At 35.0% G+C, this 22,998-nt stretch overlaps 1 protein-coding gene across 1 annotated transcript; it reads right to left on the reverse strand.

The window, feature by feature from the left end:
* Positions 1–261: 261 nt before the first annotated feature.
* On the reverse strand, positions 262–15,006 carry LOC130234095 (solute carrier family 26 member 6-like). Its single transcript, XM_056464372.1, has 18 exons — positions 14,581–15,006; positions 14,359–14,498; positions 13,087–13,197; positions 11,648–11,790; positions 11,408–11,572; positions 8,603–8,749; positions 6,639–6,721; positions 6,370–6,517; positions 6,161–6,274; positions 4,883–4,960; positions 4,703–4,798; positions 4,473–4,579; positions 4,325–4,394; positions 2,449–2,538; positions 2,059–2,199; positions 1,811–1,865; positions 1,155–1,264; positions 262–1,047 (listed from the first exon to the last, which is right to left on the reverse strand). Exons 1-18 carry the CDS (start codon positions 14,718–14,720, stop codon positions 1,018–1,020), a joined length of 1,968 nt encoding a protein of 655 aa, XP_056320347.1. The 5' UTR covers positions 14,721–15,006; the 3' UTR covers positions 262–1,017.
* Positions 15,007–22,998: the final 7,992 nt, after the last annotated feature.

Raw genomic sequence — 22,998 nt, forward strand, 5'->3', positions numbered from 1 at the left:
AACACCTGCCAGAGAACAAAGTCTCCTCTAATGACATTTATGGTTCAGTTCACTGGGGGTACAACAAGAACATTACAGCAATGCACTTGTGTGTATATATGTGTGTGTGTGTATATGTATATATATATATATATATATATATATATATATATATATATATATATATATATATATATACATACACACACATATATATATGTGTGACGAAGTCAGAATTATTGAAGTCAGAATTATTAGCCCCTGTTTGATTTATTTTTTTCTTATTTAAATATTTCCTGAATGATGTGTAACAGAGCAAGGAAATTTTCACAGTATGTCTGATAATATTTTTTCTTCTGGAGAAAGTCTTATTTGGCTAGAATAAAGGCAGTTTTAATTTTTTTTCAAACTATTTTAAGGTCAAAATTATTAGCCCCCTTAAGCTATATATATATTTTTGATAGACTACAGAACAAACCATCGTTATACAATAACTTGCCTAATTACCCTAACCTGCCTAGTTAACCTAGTTAACTTAGTTAAGCCTTTAGATGTCACTTTAAGCTGTATAGAAGTGTCTTGAAAAATGTCTAGTCAAATATTATTTACTGTCATCATGGCAAAGATAAAATAAATCAGTTATTAGAAATGAGTAATTAAAACTATTATTTTTAGAAATGTGCTGAAAAAATCTCTCCATTAAACAGAAAATGGGGAAAAAATCATATTATATTAACTGAACTGCAATGAGCTAGTTCCGTTTGAAGGCCCTCAGGTGAACTCCTTGTGGTTTCCATGTTGTTTTGTACATAAATGATTTTTACCTTAACCAAACTTAACATGACAATAATAAATGATAATGTTACATAACAGATGCACAGATATGAAGTAAACAATGTTTTGAGGACACTTTATATTTTATAGTAAAAGATTGTCTAATCATGGTCATATCACCATGATGCTGCATATCACCATGATGAGGGTTCTTGTAGATTCATGTGTTTGCCATCATTCATTAAAGGAAGAGGTCGTTAAAGGTCACAACTCTGTAACTTCTGTGCCAATGTTCTATAAATAGATGCAAAATTAAATCAGAACAGAATTAAAACAGCCCAACACAAACTAAAAGAGCAAAAAAATGCAGTGTAAAATAACTTTTTATAAAACATACACACCTGTAGCCCTTGATAATGCAAGACTGCATGATGCACTGATGGGAAAAATGAAGAAAGAGACAGAAGATCTGGAACTAAACCATGACTCTTCATCTGAGACAGTAAACCATCTAGAGACAAAGGAAATGAAAATATTTGTATAGTAAATATATGAATGCATTGTGGCAAGACACTGCAGGTGAGTAGGGTAAAAAAATGGTTTTAAACAGGGGGTTTTGGGAATGTCTTTTATATAATTTAAAATTCCAACATCACAAACAGTCTTTTTTAATCATGAGGTAAACTATGTATTAATACCTATAAAATATGAACGTAAAAAGGAATAATATGAAGATAATAATAATAAAACTGTAAAGTGTGGTCAATGAAAGTTCTAATTTAATACAATTTTGTGGCTCAGTTCTAAAGAAAAGTCTTTAAAATATGTATATAATTGAATTCTACAGACACTTATTGCTAAAGTGCAGTAAAAGGAACCACTTAAAAGTATGTTTAGGAAATGTTCTATTCACCCTAAAAGCCCTATATCTCTAAACTGACATGTGCATGACGAAAATGCTTGCAGTGTCTCGTCTTATACATGTAAAACATGATTAAACTTCCACTGAAAGCCACATTACAGATAAAAATAGAATTGAACGTGTGAGATGCATAACCTGAAGATGCAGCACAGAAAAACAAAATCTTCTTGTTCTCAAAGTCCTGCAGCACCTGTGACCCAGAGAGAGCAGTAAGACACGCACGTCTGCGCTCAAACTTAAACACACACAATGACATGCAGAATCTCAGCTATTATTCATTGGTGAGGAGTTAATGAGAGTCAGTAATGGGTAACACATTCTGCTCCTCTCCGGTAAAAATAAATCACTTCTGCGTGTGGTTATGTGCTTTATGTGCCACTGACTGATTTCAATGAGCCCATGGCCACCGAGTCCATGAAGGTGACACCGCTGAGCTCCAGAATCACACCGTGTTGGGCACTTGAAGCCCCCTGCTGGTTCGGAGGACGCATTTCTGGATTCTCCTTAATGCCTTTGGTGACTGCCTTAATATTTAGCACATAAAAATGAAAAACATAGGTAAGGTAAGGCAAGTTTATTTACATAGCACATTTCATACACAGTGACATTTCAAATTGCTTTAAATAAACAGGAATAAAAGAGACAAGTATAAGAAAATAAAAACAAAAGTGATTAAAAGCTGATAAAAACAAATTAAAATCTTTTAAAACAGGTTATAAAGACTTATAGACTTATGGAAATGAATACGCAGGTAGATATAGTGAAGGTTGTACCTGTTTAAGTGATGTGAAGGTCTGGTCTGCATTGGCATAGTAAAGTGGGTTAAAACAGGAGAACACTGTTACTCCAGGTACCTGGATTGCCTAAAACCCATAAAATACATAAAATCATAAGCATTTATTATTGTTTTACAAAGAGAACTCTTATGATACATATATTTATTCAAAAATACAGTCTCATTTTTTAGAAGTTAATCCTTACTTCAGTCTCAATACTCAAAAGAACATACATAGATACTTAAATGTTATTTAAAAATGGAAAAGTTTTGTATTATCATACTATATTTACTGATACAGAGATACTACATTACTCCAAAAAATATCACTAGCTGAATATTCAGGGATATCTGCAGATACCAGAGTGTAGAATCCAGTCGAGTGACTGATAATTCCCTTTTAAATACATTTCATCAGAAATCTGTGCGAGTTACTCTCAGGATTCTGCCACTTTGATCTTGTTAATTCTTGTTTTGGTGGCAGAGTGCAGACACTAGTCCTGCCTTGTCTAGAATGTTGTGCTCGGCTCGAGTTTTCTCGAGTCGAGCACTCATATTTCCTGCCATTGTCTGTCTTCGTCTTTGTATGAGCGCCGTCTTGGCCGCGGTGAGGTCCGGGCGTGTTCAGGATGCGCACTCTCATCCTGGTGTGTTTGTTGTTTTGTTTGCGGCATGGTGTTTTCAATCTCTCAATCTCCAGTCTAGCTGCTTTCGGTTGGCGCTGGGATCAGAACATGCATATCGCATGTGTAAGTGCACAGTAAGTGTTTATTTATCGTGTCCTCATGTCTTGCATTCTGTCTGTGTTGTGTAAAGCACGTGGCCTGGTGTTTACATGGTGGCTGCGTGTTGTGTTTCATGTGAACACGCGGTTAATTGGTTCTCTCATTGGCTGCGTATTCTAGTCCTGTTTTCTCGTGAGGACATGTCTTGTGTTTTCTCTTTGTCATGTGCTCTCTTGTCTATTATCTAGTCCCACCCTCCTTGTTAACCCCTTTTTTCATAATGTTTATTATGTTCACCTGTTTGTTTGTCATATTGCTCTCGTTTATATTCTCCTCATGTCAGCTGTCCAGTGACAGTTCATCGTCCTTTATCGTCCTGTCTAGTCTTGTTCCAGCCGTGATCCCTGCTAGCCTACCCCACAATGTTGTTTTTGTTGTTGTTTGTTTTGTTTTTATAATGAATAAATACCCATTTTTGTTCTGCCATTGGGTCCTTGCTCCCTTTTCCTTCCAGAAACCGTGACAGTTCACTTTTTTTGTGGAAACCGTGATGTACTTTTTTGTAACAGAAAAGCATTCTCCACAGTCATATTTGATCAATTTAATCCATCCTGGCTATAGAAAAGTATTAATTGCTTAAACAAAACAATTTACTGACTTCATACAATTTTGAAAGAACAAAATAATTCTCTTCATCTCAGCAGGATATTTTAGAATAACTGGTTTCTGACATACACAGAAAACACATCACTCAAATTTGCAATAACCAAATGCTTAAGATAAAAATATGATGTCTTACCTTTTTGAATATTATCTGATGTTAACATTAACTCAGCTCTGCTTTACCTCTGACAAACTCATCATATTCCTCACCATGTCGGCCAAAACGTTTTCCAGAAAGTTCTGCTTTGTGAAATATTTGGAGGTTTTACATCATTGTCCCCAATTTAAAGTAGTTTAACACCACAAATTTGATGTGTTTTCAGGTTTTGTGTGTGTATCTACATTTGTTCACAGCCATTAGCTGGTTAAAGTCAATGGTGAACTGGAAAGTAGACTTTGTTTAAGCTGAGAAACTTATAAGATGATTAACCATATTTAAAAACACAGCATAACCTTGTTTCTAGAAGGACATTATGTAAATATTACCTTTGCATACTTATCCAGATCTCTGTAACAGTCTGTGGCAGCAATATGCCCAAGAATCGCAGACCTTGGCCTGAGATTATTCAGAAAGCAGAAGAAAAAGTGTAAGCATGCGAAAAATGAGAAGAAAGATAAATTACAAATGACTCACTTCTGTATCCTGAAGACGATGGTCAGGAGAGAGAACACAATTGCAATGCCAAGCCCCAGGTCCAGGTTAAACACCAGGGCACTGAGCAGCGTGACTACCCACACTACCTGCAGCCTCAGAGGGAAGCACACAAAGGAAACACCCTGGATCATTGGCCTACATGGAGCTGGATTCTGATCCAGGTATACATGTTATACTTTTGTCAGTTAAGTTAGATGAATTGTACTTACCAAGTCCAAGCGGTCTGTTTTCCAAAGCTTGGGCACTTCTTTCACTTGTACAAAAACCCCTTGGAGATTCACTAAAATAATGACAGCCAAAACTGTCTGGAACAGACAAAAAGTCACCATAAAAACATGTTAAAAGGCTATGTCTAATAAATATTTCCTTTTTGAAGGAGGAAAATTTACCTTTGGTAGCTGCTGAAAAAATGGGCCAAATTTCAGCAAAATCAACAGAATTACCAGTGAAGACACAAGAGAAGACACCTGTAAGAAAAAAAAGAAGACAGAATAAAAGTTTTATTACATTGATCTTTATCTAAAAGTAGGCCTTTTTACAGTACAGATTAGCTTCAATTTAATAGAAAATTTTAATAAAACAATGAACGAAAATAGTTATTGTCTCAATCTCAGCAGTTTTAAAGGTATTTCACCAAAAAAGGAAATTAACACACTATTTACTCACCCTCAACCCTTTTGTTGAACACAAAAGAAGATATTTTGAAGAAAGTTGGAAGGCGGTAACCATTAACTTTCATAGTATTTGTTTTTCTTACAATAAAAGTCAATGGTTAGAGATTTCCAGCTTGCTTTAAAATATCTTCTTTCTGTAAAGAAACTCAAACAGGTTTGGAATAAGTAAAGGGTGAATAAACAATGACAGAATTCTTAATTTTGGGTGAACTATCCATCTAATTAAATCTCTGTGTTTCATGTGATCATTGCCTGTGTAGAATCCAGCAGAGCAGGTATGTCAAACTCAATTCCTGGAGGGCTGCAGCCCTGCACAGTTTAGTTCCAACCCTAATTAAACACAGCTGATCAAACTAATTAAGTCTTTCAGTCTTATTTGAAACCTTACAGTAAGTGTGATGAAGCAAGGCTGGAACTAAACCGTGAAGGGCTGCGGCCCTCTAGGAATTGAGTTTGACATCCCTGCAGTAGAGTGACTGATAATTCACTTTAAAGTATATTTTATCACAAATTTGGTCCGATTACTTTGTTTTGGAAATAATGATGTATTTTTTGTAGCAGAAAAGCTTTATACTTGATCATTTTTGATCAATTCAGTGCATCCTGGCTGTAGAAAAGTATTAATTGCTGAAACAAAACAAGTTACATACAAATTTTGAAAAAACAAAATAATTCTCTCCATCTCAGCAGGATGTTTTAGAGTAGCTGGTTTCCAAAATGAAAAGAAAACACATCACTCAAATTAGCGATTAAAAAGCAAGCGTACAAAATATTTCCCCCCCTCAGTGTGGTATGTACTTCATTTATTATGAAACTTACTGAAGTATGTTAAACATTGTATGAATGTATTGCAACTGAAAGTACAGAAGCATTTACATTCTTACATTCAAGCAGGAATGCAATCTTCCCAGATTATATGATTTATATGCAAACGGTAAGTGAATTTTAGTGCATGTATAGTACATTTGACTGTAACACAAGATTGTTTTGCACCTGAGTTCTTCCTCCTGTGCTTTCCTGCACTGTGCTGCGTGATATGGATCCACTAACTGGAAAACACTGGAACACCCCTCCAATAGAGTTACACAGACCCATCGCCAACAGCTCCTACAGGAGGGAGAGACCATTTATCCTATGACAGAGGGGAGACTGCTATATGAGCACCTACAGTATAGGAATAAACTGTTAAATTTACAAAGTACCTGATTGCTGTGAAAGGGATATCCATGTTTATGAGCAAACATCATGCCTAGGGAAGCTTGGAAACCATAGCCAACCACCGCTAGAGCAAAAGCTGTTAATACCAGCTCCTGAGAGAAGGAAAATGATGGAAGAGAGGGAGGTGACAGACTACAAGATCAACAAAAATAGAGAAAATGGGACAAATGGAGAGGAAGAGAGAGAGAATTAGATTTGACACCTAAATACTTGGTGCTAATGGTTTTGTGAAGAAATCTGGCACTGTGCTGACCCAGTTGGTATGGGTCCAATGATCTGTATTCCATATTGACTTGACAAATCCAACTGCACTGATGACAGAGTGGCAAAAATAATCTAGAAACATTCAGAAACCATATTAGGGTTGGAAAGATACAGTCAAATTGCTAAAGTTAACTATCCTGTATTATTGGAATACAGTTATGTTTCTTAATATTAGTTAACTGCATTAAATATAAAAATAAAACGATTTTAAAGCATTTTTTAATCCTGGGTAATGTTCATGTCAACAAGTCAAGCTGTTTTAAAATCAAAAGCTAATGTGAACAAACAATGAGCGGTTGTATTTGTATTAAAACAAATGCTATAACAAACATATTGCTCATTGTTATGTATTGCATTAACTAACATTAAGTTACAGCACCCTATAATAATGTAACCTACGGAGGCTGAGAGAGCTCAAACACACTGCAAGTTAGGAAAACACACAATGCAGACTTTACTGAGAAAAGCACAAAATAACATTAATGTAGCATTCCTGTATATAATTCCATGAATTATATTATATTATAACATTATTACTGATGGCAGCACAGTGGCTCAGTGGTTAGCACTGTTGCCTCACTGCAAGAAGGTCACTTGTTTGAATCCCAGCTGGGTCAGTTGGCATTTCTGTGTGGCGTTTGCATGTTCTCCCCGTGTTGGCGTGGGTTTCCACCGGGTGCTCTGGTTTCCTCCACAGTCCAAAGACATGCGCTATAGGTGAATTGAGTAAACTAAATTTGGTCGTAGTGTTTGAGAGAGAGAGTGTGTGTGTGTGTGTAATAGAGAGAGAGAGAGAGAGAGAGAATGAGTGCGTATGGGTGTTTCCCAGCACTGGGTTGCAGCTGGAAGGGCATCTGCTGTGTAAAACAGGAATAGTTGGCGATTACTTCCGTTGTGGTGACCGCTGAAATAGAGACTAAGCCGAAGGAAAATGAATGAATTATTACTTCTTTTAAATTATATATAAACAAAATAAGATTTGTTAATGTTTACATTTTTTATGCACTAAAACATATAGGTATGAAATTTTACATTTTTTTCCTCAGGTCTTATATATCCTGTAGGTAGCACATGAGTTGCGAGCTGTTTTTTTATCATATAAACAATACAGTACTATGCGTTTATGACTTCTGTATCCTTAAAATGACACTTATTATTCATTCACTAATTTTCTTTTCAGCTTAGTCCCTTTATTAATTTGGGGTCGCCACAGCGGAATGAACCGCCAACTTATCCAGCATATTTTTTACCCAGTGGATGCTTTTCCAGCTGCAACCCATCACTGGAAAACATCCATACACTTTGCATTCACACACACTCATATACTACAGCCAGATTAGCTTATTCAGTTCACCTCTACCGCATGTCTTTGGACTGTGGGGGAAACTGGAGCAACCCACGTGAACACAGGGAGAACATGCAAACTCCACACAGAAATGCCAACTGACCCAGCTGAGGCTCAAACAAGTGAGCTTCTTGCTGTGTGGCGATTGTGCTATCCACTGCGCCACCGTGCAGTCCGCCAATTATTATGTAAATACATATTTTAGTGTCTTATTTATACAGAAATAAGAGTGTGTTGAAGCAGTCAACAATGTAAATATTGCACATGAATATGTTATATAACAAATCACATATGTTATAAACAATTAAATTATATGTATTTTTTATTGCTTAGGACATTTCTTTTTATTTCTCTGTACAAATAACAAATCATATATAACATTATTCATCTTTATTTCTCGCAAAGCCACAAAAAAAATCCTTTTGTGTTTGCGCACACTTGGAGAATAAGTAATATCATTCTGATTCTAAAAAAAACGTTCTCATGACCAGCAAGACTATAGATTATAGTTAGCATCTATAGTTTAGTTAGTTTAGTAACTTTAGTTAACAAGATTAACAAAAACAATATAAAAAATTATTGCAGAGCTTGTTTGTGTGTGTGCCCACCAGCACCAGCTCCCATGGAACAGGGAATCGAGTGCTCCAGCGTGAATTCACCATCTTTCCACCAACAAGTACCACCAGTGAGATGAAGGAGACCACCAGTGTTGCAGGTAAAACTTTCCTGATCCCAGACACGATGCTGGAAAACATCTGAAAGACACACACACACATATGCACATTCAGCCATGGCCACAGCCAGGAAGTCTGAGGGCTGTAAAGAAATGTACAATAATAATGGCTACAAATGCAACTCATTATACACAATACAGAACTCACTGCATAACAATTTGTTCATACTAAAGACTAATTATATACAGTTTACACAGATACCTTGCAAAATCGGTAAAAAAGTGAATAATTTTAAATAATAAGAATAACATATTTCACAAAAAAAGATGTTTACTGTGGTCTCTGGATGGTTTAATGACATTAGAGGCACAAAACATTACCTACATATTCTGATATTCCTATGCTTGCTGAAACAGATATTAGAGACGAGAAGAAGCATACACTGTAAAAAAAAATCTAGGTTCCACACAATCAATTTGTGTTGCAGCAACATCAAAAACCTAAGTTATTTTATTAGTTTATTACAAATTTAAGTAGACTGAACATAAAAGAATCAGGTTGTCCCCCCAAAAAAAACCCTCAAGAATTGTGTTGTTTCAGCTCATTTTAAATAAGTACAAACAGCAAAAGTCTTTTTTTTGAGATGACAGAGATGTCTTACCAGAGAGTTTGCAGAGGTTAAGGGTGATTTACTAAGGCTGGTCAAATTAATGCGTATAATAAAGAAGGACATGGCTCAACTGAAAAGAATGACTCCAATCAAAGACTGGAGGAAGTTTGGGAGACTTATCAGGGGAGAAGGATGTTCTTCACTGATTAGGAGCCATGGCCCTGGATGAGGAGACCTTGGGCGACCTGCCCAAGGGCTGATAAACAATTGCTTTGCTATGTGCTTCCTGACACATATATCTTATGACTGTAGAGTCCGTACAACAAGGGTTTAACCCTAGTTCGTGAAGGACTTATTACTTTGTTTTATAGAACAAAGGGATTTCTTTTTCTCTATTTACATTTAGTGTCGTTTAGCAAAGTCATTTCATTATAATGGGTTGATCAACATTGGTTTAAACAGTAATACATATATTTTTAAACTAACTTAAAAGGCACACCCGTGTTTATGGGCAAGCGCTAGCAGCACGCTTATATACATACTTCTGTATTTTGTAAATCTTAGGCCTCTGGTTCTCAACTGAGAATAAGGTAGAGGATTTAGTTTTGTCCTTGCATTTGTTTTATTCATCTCATTCATTCATTTTCTTTTCAGCTTAGTCTCTTTATTAATCAGGGGTCGCCACAGCGGAATGAACCGCCAACTTATCCAGCATATGTTTTACACAGCGGATGTAGCTTATCCAATTCACCTATACTGCATGTCTTTGGACTTGTGGGGGAAACCAGAGCACCAGGAGGACACCCATGCGAACACAGGGCGAACATGCAAACTCCACACAAAAATGCCAAAAAAAATGCCTTACTTTGAGGCAACAGTGCTATCTACTGCACCACCATGCCGCCCTGTTTTATTCATCTTTTTCACTGGATTTACCTAGTTAATAAAAGTGTATTTTCATTCATCTTCTTCCTGGAGTGGACATTTGATTCATTTGCAGAATCCATCAAGATACCCTGTGGTAAGGTATCTAATTATTCCTTGATAGACATTACAAAATACGATCCTAAACAAAACTCTAACTAAGAAATATAGTGAAGGGATGATCCTGATACTACTTTATTTAATTAGGGTATTAAATGAAGGAATCCAGCACATTACAGATAGTCTACAAGAGAAAATAATAGTTTACACGCACTTGATTGTTCTTTGAATAATCAGCAGTTGTGTTTATTTTTGTTTGCTGATGGTTGTTCATGAGTTCATCATTTCATGAGTTGAATCGCTGCTGTTCTTGAGAAAAATCCTTCAGGTTCCACAAATTCTTTGGTTTTTCAGCATTGTATGATTTTTAGACCCATCTGTTATCACTGAGGACAACTGAGGGACTCTTATGATTCTTCAGAAAAAAAAACACAAATAATTCAGAGCCAGGGGGGATAATATGTTTTGAATTTGAAGATCTGGATGTATTTGACTCGCTTTGACATCTGGAAAATGTTTTGACGACATGCAAGAATATTCTGTAGCTTCTAAATGGCAATACTAAAAAAACTACATTAAAGCAAAATAAGAAAAATGTACATCTACATTCCGTTTAAAAGTTTTCACCCTCTCCCCATATGGTAATGCAGTGTTTCCCAACCCTGTTCCTGAAGGCACACCAACAGTCCACATTTTCAACCTCTCCCCAATCAAACACACCTGAATCATCTTATCATAACATCAGAAGAGACTCCAAAACCTGAAGTTATTGGGTCAGATAACGGAGACATCCTAAATATGTACTGTTGGTGTGCCTCCAGGAACAGGGTTGGGAAACACTGTGTTAATGCATGGTTTTTCCTTGAGGAGCATCAATAAGTGTTTCAACCTTCTGTAACACTTGCATATGAGTCCCCCAGTTTTTATGAACACATTTTGTATATGTGACATAATAATAATAACACATGCTCTATGAATGTTTAATGAATTTTTTGTATGATTTAGTAAATGGTAACATGGCACAGTGGCTTTTCATTTACTCAGCCAGCGATTCAGTGACATGAACTCCTTAAGCGACATCATTTAAAACACTTTTTATTTTTGACGATCAAAATTATTGTGAACTGAAATTGACTGGTGCTCACCCAGAGGACGGTCAGCAGACCTCTGTGTCTCTGGATGGAGATGCCCATCAGTAAAGGTAGCTGGTTAATGGCCACATGGACAGCGGCGGCTGTGGTGTATCCACTGACTAGTGGCTTGGACAACCATCGACACACTCCTCCACAGCGCAACACATACAGCACTATCTGAGCAATGAGAGAGAGCCTTATACAGGATACACACTAAGGCTGAGTTCATACAGTTGGCGTGTGTGTGTTTACCTGGATTAATCCACACAGGACGGTCAGCTGAGACGCAAGAGCCACTCGAGCACTATCAGCATCTTGATCCTCTGCTCCACTGCCAGGCAGAAGCACATCAGCTGTGACTGTGCCCACCATTACGGACATGATGGCGAAAGTGCCTGAGGATCAGACAGATTATCAGAGAGATCATTAAAAAGCTGATGGACAACTCACTTGACTGACTCTAAATGAGTTTACTTGAAAATAAAATTAAGTTACGTTTAAGATTTATTTATTTTTAAGTTATTTTATTTATTTATTTAATTATTTATTCATATAAATGTATGTAATTGTGTATTTTATTGTATATTTTATTTTAAAAAATTGTTGATTACATACATTTTACTGTATTTTAATTTTTTATTATACACATTTTATCCTTTATTTTATTTAGTTATTTTACAGTAATTTTATATCATGTATTGTTGATTATATATATTTACATTTTTAATTTAACTTGTTATAGATTTGTTTTATACTTTAATTTATGTAATTATATGTTTTGTTATTGGATATTTTATGTTTTTGGTAATTATGTAAGATAATTAATTTAATAGATTTTTATTTATTTTATGTGTTATTTGATATGATACTATATTATAACACTTTATTGACTTTTTATGCAAGTTTAATTTGGCTTTTTGACATTTATTTTTTTTAGATATTTAATGTCATTATATATATATATATATATATATATATATATATATATATATATATATATATATTTATTTATTTATTTTTTTTTCATTTTCTTTTGGCCTAGTCCCTTGTTTTTCAGTGGTCACCACAGTGGAATGAACTGACAACTATTCCGGCATATGTGCCCTTCCCACTGGGAAACACCCATACACACTCATTAACACACACATTAAGTGAATTATTCAATTCACTTATACTGCATATCTTTGTACTGTGAGAGTTTATTGTTTATTTTAAATTTTCTAATTAATTTATTTCATATTTGATTTAAGCATATTTTATATCTAACTTATTATTATAAATATTAGAACTTATTTTAAGTGAAATATTTTGTACTTGACTTTTATTTAACATTTTACATCATATACTATTGTATATATAATTTATATATTTTTGTTATAATCAGAATATAATTATATATATAATATATATATATAATATATATATATATATATATATATATATATATATATATATATATATATATATATATATATATATATATATACACACACACACACACACACACACACATATACACACACACATGTATATATATATATATATATATATATATATATATATATATATAAGCATATAACAAATAAGCATTTAACAAGATTTCATTTTAAGACATTATTCCTTTCATATCCATTTTTTGTTTGCTAAGTAAACACAATGGAAATGCACCTGCAGAGTGTTTGTTCACTCACCCACAGAGATGTGCTTTGATGTACCAAACACAAAGTAGACAAGAACAGGGTAGAAAGATGAATACAGTCCAAACACAGGAGGAACGGCAGTCAGCAGAGCATTGGCCATCCCTACAAGAGAAAAACAAGGCAGAAAATGAGCAATTTGTGTGCAGAGACGTGTGTGCAGTTCAGTACAATAGAATTAGTCATTTCGTCCACATTATCGGTCTGATTTCAAACAGTGCATTGTGAAGGAAATTATTGGCTGCCAGCCGATAAAGCAGATCTGTAGGTGTCGACAGAGCTGACATTTCAAGTGCTTGCACTCTCAAAAAAAGACTAAAATCAGTATTGACACCTGTACTGAGAAAGGCTTTAATATTCAACTAATTAAACTTATTGTGTGTCATATGTGGGTCAGAGACAAAAAGTGTTTTTTTCCTGTATAAGAGAATGTGTCTGACTGAAAATAATGAATCATTTTTACCAGGATTGACAAAATCTTGATACATTAAAATAGATAATTTACTTGCATTTAATATGCTCCTTTGCATATAAAACTTTATAAAATATTTGAAAATGTATATATAACTTTGTATATTTTGACACATTTTGGTACTGTAATAATAAATATTTTTATTTATTTATTTTGACATTATATACTGTATACTATTTTTGTTGTGTTGTTTAACATTAAGTTTTTTCTTTTATTTCTAATTAAAATTAAGTTGTATTTAATTTACTTTTATAATTTACATTTCTTAGATTTTGATTTAGGTAATTGTATATTTTGTTATTGTAGATGTTCTATTAATAAATACACTATATATATATATATATATATATATATATATATATATATATATATATATATATATATATATATATATATATATATATATATATATATAGTATAAATTAATTTAATATGTAGCTACATTTCAATGCTTTACAGTAATGTTTAACTTTTCATATTTGACATTAATTAAATTTGATTTAATTCTGTACATTATAAAGCCAATGCTTTTAAGATAAAGTATTTTGATATTTATATATTTTTGAAAACATTTTGTGGTTAATTGTAAAAAAAAATTTTTTTAATGTAGAACAAATGTGTGTGGTTTGTTGATTCTTTAATTACTTTATTTTGTAGTTATCAATATTTTTATTTAATTTTATTTTGTTTTACTTAAAGGCACCTTAAAGATGTACAATACTTTTGTCATATATAACATCTATATAAAAAATAGCTAAGCCTATATCTCAGATGAGCGTGTGCAAGTCTTCAACCTTGCGGTAAATGCATGATCCCAACACTGATGCCCGAGATCAGATCTCCGATCGCGTCTCTCCTAATCGAGTACCGTGGCAGCCACGACAGCAGTGGAGCCGCAGACAGAACACACATCCTCAGCCTCGGCCATGAGCACCTGAACCACAAAAACACGCACATACCGTCTCTATCTGGTGCTTTAATAAACATTCTCGAGACAACCGTCTGCCCGGACTCACCAGCGCTCCTCCTTCAGTTTCCCCCAAACTGAGCGCTTCTGCTTCGGCCTGCGCTGCCCCTGGACGTCGAGATAGGCTTCATTTAAACCATAAACCACACCGACGCTGTTATCACTCGGTGAAAAACTCTCTCTGTCCATCTGTGAACACGAGAAAATTGGGATAAAAAATATAAACAGTCGAAAGATTATTTTTCGAGGACTTGAACTATAGGAGCAAGCCGTCTATTATTGGCCTCACAAGTAAACAGTGGCTAAAGCACTCGAACTGGAAGGCTATAATTGGAGATATTCATTGATAATTGAGCGCCTTCGAAGGGTTATTTACTGTCTGTAATCCAGCATTTATCCTGAGATCAGTGAAAGCGCCTGTCTTCGACCAAAGGTGAAAGATTTTAATCGGCCACTCCTGAGAGCAGAGATCATGTAGTATTACACAACATCACATGAGCGACGGCTGGTGCTCATGTGGTCGCTGCTGTTACTGAAGTGCTTTATTTAATAATGTTCTCTAGATAATGACTGGACAATTATAAAGTTTCTTTGTAGGAGGAGGCACGGCTTTAATATCCAATAAGAACATGCAGAACTCTTCAACAAATGCTTAGTCACCAAAAGAAGTTGTCCAGGCCTAAAAACAAAGCTGGGTTGTAATTATCCAGTGTTATTATGGAAAACTCCAACAGTCGGAATAAAAAAAATGTAATTTAAACTTAATTGCAAAAATATATTTGCATTTGACCCAACGTTGGGTTAAAATAACCCCACATTTTGTGTATTGGGTCTATTGGCTGAATAGTTATAATTGAAAACTAATAAGTTTCTATTGATTATAGAATATTGAAGATTCTATTGTATAATCATAGATCCACTATATACATTTAACAAGTAAGCACAATAATAGCAACATAATAGAGAAACTTTCACTACAACATTTATTACATTATTTACTGTAAATAAAAACTAAAAAGCCTTAGATTAGAGCAGAGACTGAAGGGTTGAGTAAGTGTGCAAAAACATCAGAAAGTCAAACTGATAAGAGATGAAAGCTGCACACGTGAGGACAGGTGACTGTGCAAGTGAGTCTGTAATAAAAAGGAAATAAGCTTATCATCAATTAGTTTCTTACCTTGTCAAGAGAGTTCCCTGAATTCTGTCCCATCTGTCCTGAGGAAACCACTTTATTACCCCTGTGCACAAGACCTGAGCAGATCAGCTAAACCTCAGGACACCTGTGGGATGGATGAACTTCTCTCCTGTAATATTATTGTTTTCTGTTCTTTAATATTGTCTTGCATTTCCTCCACCCTGCATAATAAACTCTGTAGTCATTTTGTGCACTTCTGTGTTCCATTGCTTTATATCTGACCATGCTCAACTACAAAAACAGTAGTAAAATCTCCCACCCACACATGCTCTAATTATACATCTAACAAGCCTTATTTAAGTAATAAATGGATTAAAAAAAATAAGTAGGGAAATTCCATTACTCAGTCAGTATATATTTTTCCACTACTTTATTCCACCATTTTATTAAAACAAAATAAAAACTAAAGTAAAACTGGTTTAAACTGTCCATTCATCAAAGAATCTAGAAAATAAAAACATTCGTTTCAACAAACCTGGTAATCAGTACAACTGTTTTCAATATTGCTAACCATATTTGATGTAATTAGTTAGTTACTAAATGATTAGTTACTGTAATAACATTACTTATCCACTGAAAAGGTAAAGAGATTACTGTTCATTTTTAGGTATATTAATGTTGCTTATAATGTACAGTCCAAAAACATGAGAATGAGAGACAGTGTGGGTGTTTCCCAGCACTGAGGGTTGTATACTCTCCGTGCTGGTCGCAGCTGGAAGGGCATCCGCTGTGTAATACAATTGCCAGAGTAATTGTGGGTTCATTCCACTATGAATAAATCAGGGAATTAGCCAAAGGAAAGTAAGTGAGCGTAACACACTTGCTCTGAATACTGCAAATAAATCGAATAGTTCTGTATGCATCAATTTAGAAAATATATTTTGCAAAATCATTCTATTTTTTAACTTCAGGAGGTCTCATTTAAGATGATTACATGAACTGGATGTTGTTAAAACTAACAGAAAGAAGGCATAGTTAGGAACATTGGGTCCGAAGCCGTCAAACTGACGTCAACAGAAGAACCACCACTCCCAAGTAAATGGTCAGACATGCTTGAAGATTACCAAAGCAAACTTTTTTTTCAGTAGATTAACTTGCACAGATTCATTGTTCACCTAATGAAAAACAATGTGTGCAAGCAAAATAAACAATGTACATTTTGATTTCACACAGACTTCAAGAAACAATGAGTCAGAAACTTAATGACAATATATGATAAATATGAACATTTTTGTTACTTGAATAAATGCTAACTGAATAAACAGAAATATGTGCTTAAATAAAAACTAAAACTATGTGCAATAAATCTAAAACAAAGACTACACAACTTGAAAAAAGTCTTGTTGTTGAACCCAGTTGTAAAAGCAACAAATAATAACTTGACTTCTAGTTGATCATTTGGAAAAGTGGCAGAAGGTAGATTTTTCAGATGAATCGTCTGATGAACTGCATCCCTATCATCACAAATACTGCAGAAGACCTAATGGAACCCACATGGAGCCAAGATTATCATAGAAATCAGTCAAGTTTGGTGAAGGAAAAATTCAGTATGGGGCGTGCAAGAGATCTGCAGAGTGGATGGCAACATCAACAGCCTGAGGTATCAAGACATTTGTGCTGCCCATTACATTACAAACCACATAAGAGGGCAAATTTTTCAGCAGGATAGCGCTCCTTCTCATACTTCAGTCTCCACATCAAAGTTCCTGAAAGCAAAGAAGGTTAAGGTGATCTAGGATTGGCCAGCCCAGTCACCAGACATAAACATTATTGAGCATGTCTGGGGTTAAATGAAGAAGGAGGCATTGAAGATGAATCCAAAGAATCTTGTTGAACTCTGGGAGTCCTGCAAGAACGCTTTCTTTGCTATTCCTGATGACTTTATTAATAAGTTATTTGAGTCATTGTAGAGATGTATGGATGCAGTCCTCCAAGCTCAGGAGAGTCAAACACAATATTAATTCTTTTCCCACTGCACCATGACTTTATATTCTATACTGGACATTATTTCTGTTAACTGACAAGACTTTTGTCTCCGCAAAGTCAGACCTCACTGTCCTAATTAAATAATTAAAAATCAAGACATGATTATATTTTATTTTGGTAAAATAAGCCTAATCTAGAAGCCTTTGCCTTTCATATTAGCCACGTCTGATACCAAATGATAAACTAGAGGTCAAGTTATTATTTGTTGTTCTTAAAACTTGGATTGGCGACTAGACTTTTGTCAGGTAGTGTATAAAAGACGCATTTTAAAACAGAAACAAAAAAATGACAAAGTGTACAACCAAGTTACTAAAACTTTAACAAAAATTTAAATAAAAAAATAAGATAAATATTAAACATTCCAAAGACTATCTTTAACCTACAATAAAACCCTGGCAAAAGCCAAAAGCTGGCCATTTTGAGCATTTGGTGTGAATGTGCGCACACAGTTCTGCATCTCTGCTGTAGATGTGCACTTACAGCCGCATGTTTTTCCTCAGTAGCGAAACTGTCGGAGCAGCAGAGTGAGATCTCGCAGTCTCTCCGCGCGGCTCCTGGCAGACTGATGAACCGGCAGCTCGAAGAAGGAGAAGGTGAAGCTGCGGGAGAAGCTGAGGTTGCTGATCTGCCTGAGTGGGGGCAGACGGGGTGGTCTGGGGGGGTGTCGTGGCGGGACGGGCCTGCGCTTCACCCGGGTGCTGCGTTCTGTGTCAGGCTGAGGGTTTGAGGAGCGAGGAGGAGGAGGAGGAGGAGGAGCGGGAGGAGGATCTGGAGCTGTGATTGGCTTTGAGTGGGCAAGAGGAACGGGTGAGGGTGGAGGAGGGAAACTGCTGAAGGAGGACTCGGAGTGGGAGGAGCCTTCCCATGGTGCCATGCCATCAGGGGCCCCCGAAGAGACCAGAGGAGGGCCACGCTTTTTGGAGTCGGGCTGAAGAGGATGATGAGAGGTGAAGAGTGAAGGCCTCGCTGAAAAGTAAAGCAGACAAAGAAAGGATACATTCAGAACAGTATTGAAGACTATTTTCTTCTTACAATTAAATTCATTCAAAATGAAAGGTTACACTTTATTTTGATGGTCCATTAGAGTATTAGTAGACAGTCTGCTTAATATCTGTTGATACTGCTCCTTCAACAGACATTTAACTGACTATTAGAAACTTTGCAAGTACATGTCAGTTTACACTAACCCCAACCTAACAGTCTACTTATAATCTAACAAGAATTAGTTGGCACGTAGATGCAGTGTAACTTAAATTCATCAAACAGACCATCAAAATAAAGTGTGACCTAATGAAACATTATATTAATTAATTATATTGAATTTATATTCAATTATAACTTACTCAGCCTCCACTTGTTCCAAACCTGTATGAGTTTCTTTCTTCTGCTGAACACAAAGGAAGATAAACTGAAGAATGCTGGAAAAAAAACAGCCATTGACTTCCATCGTGGTTTTTTTTGTATGTGTGCGTGTGTATGTGTGTGTGAGATTACTACTAAGGATTTCAATGGCTGCTTTTTTCCAACATTCTTCATTCTTCATTATTCAGAATACTTCTGTGTGTGTGTGTGTGTGTGTGTGTGTGTGTGTGTGTGTGTGTGTGTGTGTGTGTGTGTGGGAGTGTGTGTGTGTGCGCGTGTGCAACAGAAGAAAGAAACTTATAATAAAATTTAGAACAATTAGAGTGTAAGTTAATGAGAAAATGTTCATTTCTGCGTGAATTATCCCTTTAAATATATAGATAATTACAATTTAAACCGCAAAGACGCATTTATTTTTGCAAAAGGTGAAGTTATGCGGATATGTTTTATGTCTGTTTGACAAACAAAACAACTATGGTGAACTACTGGACCATACGCCTGCAGAGACAAAGTGTTTCTTTACAAATGGACATTTCCATCTACTGGCCTGACATGCAAAACTCAGTACTTAAGTCAGATTTGTGGATCTGTGTGAACAAGGGAAAAACGTTTCAGCTTTTAGTGCATTGCTGTTGTCTTAAGCAATGATAGTGAGTAGTTTTACGCTTGTTCCTTAAATTAACACAGAAAGTTATAATTAGCATGTGTTATGCTAGCTGCTGATATCAATAAGAAATGACATGTTTAATTGATACCAGGAGTTAAACCTTATAAGTCAGAGCAACTATTTATTTAAAGGGAGAGTTCACCCAAAACTGAAAAGTCTGTCATCATTTACTCACCCTTTGCCTGTTTGACTTTCTCCTGTTAAACACAAAGATATTCATTCATTCATTTTCTTTTCAGCTTAGTCCCTTTATTAATTTGAGGTCGCCACAGCGGAATGAACCGCCAACTTATCCAGCATATGTTTTACGCAGCGGATGCCCTTCCAGCTACAACCCATCACTAAACACCATACACTCTCATTCACACACATACACTACAGACAATTTGGCCTACCCAACTCCCCTTTAAGCCTTTAGGTGAATTGAATAAGCCAAATTGGCCATAGTATATGTGTGTGAAGGAGTGTGTACGGGTGTTTCCCAGTGTTGGGTTGCAGCTAAAAGGGTATCCGCTGCATAAAATATATGCTGGATAAGTTGGCAGTTCATTCTGTTGTGGCGACCCCAGATTAATGAAGCAACTAAGCCGAAAAGAGAATGAATGAATGATTTAAGTATCTTGTTGACTCGATGCCAAAATAATTAAAATTCTAAAGCAAAAGGAGGTCCAGCTTGGTATATTTAGAACTAGATTTCTCACAATTGCAATTCTGTATTGAGATTTCACCAAAACGTTTTCAATTTAAGCAATTATCTTGTAAGTTTTCCACTTTGAGGAGGAAACAAGATCTTGCAGAATTCGTCATCCTCCTTCACACACGCTCAGTTCCAATCTCTTCTATCAAGTACAAGTACAAAGGCGAATGATGGAACAAAAGCAGCTAATTAATTTAACACCTGCTAAATTTCCTTGAGTTTACACTTGCATTGTCTGTTGAAGAGCTCAGGTAACATTGTGTACACAGGAGGAGACAAGATCAATGTAAACACACAGTTTATATATCATGCATGCAGTGAACCTTTACATAAGTTCTCTGAAAACCTTTGATTTCTGCTAATCCACTAATTTTGCCCCATATCAATTGCAGTATTGATTTCATATAGACTGCAAAAGTTTGAAGGTACAGTGTTTACCATACCTGCAGATCTGTTGCCTGATGAACCAATCAGAGGAAGCCTTTCTTTTGACATCACTCCATTTTCCTGTATAGTAAAACAGTTCATATGTCATCATTACTGTGTAAAGACTTCTTAATTGTTTCACTTAGACTTACTTAATTTATAAAGCGCTATACAACAGCAGTTGTTGACTATTGTGCAGTACAAAAATTGTATTACAAATGCTCAAATAAGATCAAAGGAATAAAACAACATACAATACATACAAAATGAAACAAAAAACAGCAAACTCAGCTACCTCCAGTATTAAAAGCCTTTTCTAAAAGGTGAAGTTTCAGTTTCCCCTTGAACATGGATTCAGTAGAGATTAGAGAGAGGTAGACCATTCCACAATTTGAGGCCCATGAAGAAAAAAGCTCCCTTTTACTTTAATTTTGATCTGGGAACTTTTAACAATTTCTGACTTGATGACCTTAAACATCTAGCATATATGTAAACAGTCACAAGTTCAGAAAGATAAGAAGGTGCTACACCATTTAAAACCTTAAAAACAAAGAGTACAATTTTAAACTCTATTCTAAAACATACCGGCAACCGGAGAGAGTAAGATGGGGGTAATATGATCAAATTTACAGTGCCAGTAAGAAATCTAGCAACTGCCTTATGGACCACTTGTAGGTGATTTAAATACAGTTGAAATCAGAATTATTAAACCCCCCTTTGACTTTTTTCTGTTTTGAACATTTCCCAAATGATGTTTAAAAGACCAAGGAAATTTTCACAGTATGTCTGATAATAATTTTTCTTCTGGAGAAAGTCTTATTTGTTTTATTTCGGCTAGAATAAAAACAGTTTTTAATAAAAAAAAAAACATTTTAAGGTCAAAATTATTAGCCCCATTATGCTATTTTTTCCGATAGTCTACACAACAAACTATCATTATACAATAACTTGCCTAATTACCCTAACCTGCCTAGTTATCCTAATTAACCCAGTTAAGCCTTTAAATGTCACTTTAAGCTGTATACTGTAGAAGTGTTTTGAAAAATGTCTATTCCCATATTATTTACTGTCATCATGGCAAAGATAAAATAAATCAGTTATTAAAACTATTATGTTTAGAAATGTGTTGAAAAAAAAAAATCTTCTCTCTGTTAAACAGAAATTGGGGGAAAAAAAAATTAACGGGGGCTAATAATTCTGACTTCAACTGTAGGATTGACCAATACCTATATAAATAGAGTTGCAGTAGTCCAAACATAAGGATATAAATGCATGTATTATTCTCTCGAATTCAGCAGGGGTTAAAAAGCCTTTCGCTTTGAGTGTGAATGCGATGATACTATACATTTACTTGTATTTAAAAAAGAGATTGGTAATTTTTGTGTAGCAGAATGCTCCTACCTTGTCATTTTCAGCCTCCTTTTTCTTTCGTTTTTGTGTCGTCTTAGTGGCCTTCTTTCCAGATTCCATCTCTTTATGTGCTTCCCTGATTCGAGACATCTTTTCCCCCCACCAAAGTGATCAGCCTCATAACACAAATTCAGTTAAAACTTTCTTTACTGAAGTCAAAAACATTAACTGAAATAAAACAAATACATTTCACTTTAACCATCATTATTTTTGCATTTTGAAACTTTTTCCCCATTTTTGAGGTAAATTATAGAGTAATTGAAAATATTTCTTCATAACAATAACATTTTCAAAGCTAATGTGTACATATTTTGTGGCGTGTTTAAGCCATTTTTCTTTAACAGTTTTTCTTTTAATTGCCAAGTTATTTTAGTACACAAGGTAAACCAAATGAAAGTACATTTTTAACGGTTTACCTTGTGTACCAAAATAACTTGGCAATTAAAAAAAAGCTGTATAAACATAAAATGTTCTTAGAAAAATGGCAAAAATCACACCAAAAAATTGACAAAAAATTGCAAAATATCTAAAACGAATAGCTTCTCAACTAAACTAAATAAAGCTGGTTGCATATGCAAAATATCTTCAAGCTTGAGTTATTTTTATACTCACCTTACTTATCTTCTCTTCATATTTCTTTCAGTTTTTGTTCATTTTTTTTCACAACACGCTCAGTTTATAAACTATTTTCCTTTCAAATTCTGTACAGGCTTTTCTATCTCTC

This window comes from Danio aesculapii, chromosome 8 (assembly GCF_903798145.1).
Source record: "Danio aesculapii chromosome 8, fDanAes4.1, whole genome shotgun sequence".
In the NCBI taxonomy this organism is placed as follows: domain Eukaryota; kingdom Metazoa; phylum Chordata; class Actinopteri; order Cypriniformes; family Danionidae; genus Danio; species Danio aesculapii.

Coding starts and splice junctions, on each gene's coding strand:
- LOC130234095 (XM_056464372.1), bottom strand. CDS start 14,720: ATGGACAGAGAGAGTTTTTCACCGAGTGATAACAGCGTCGGTGTGGTT. Junction 11,791..13,086: donor ATCAAAGCACATCTCTGTGG/GTGAGTGAACAA, acceptor TCTGATCCTCAG/GCACTTTCGCCATCATGTCC. Junction 2,539..4,324: donor ATCTGGATAAGTATGCAAAG/GTAATATTTACA, acceptor TATGGGTTTTAG/GCAATCCAGGTACCTGGAGT.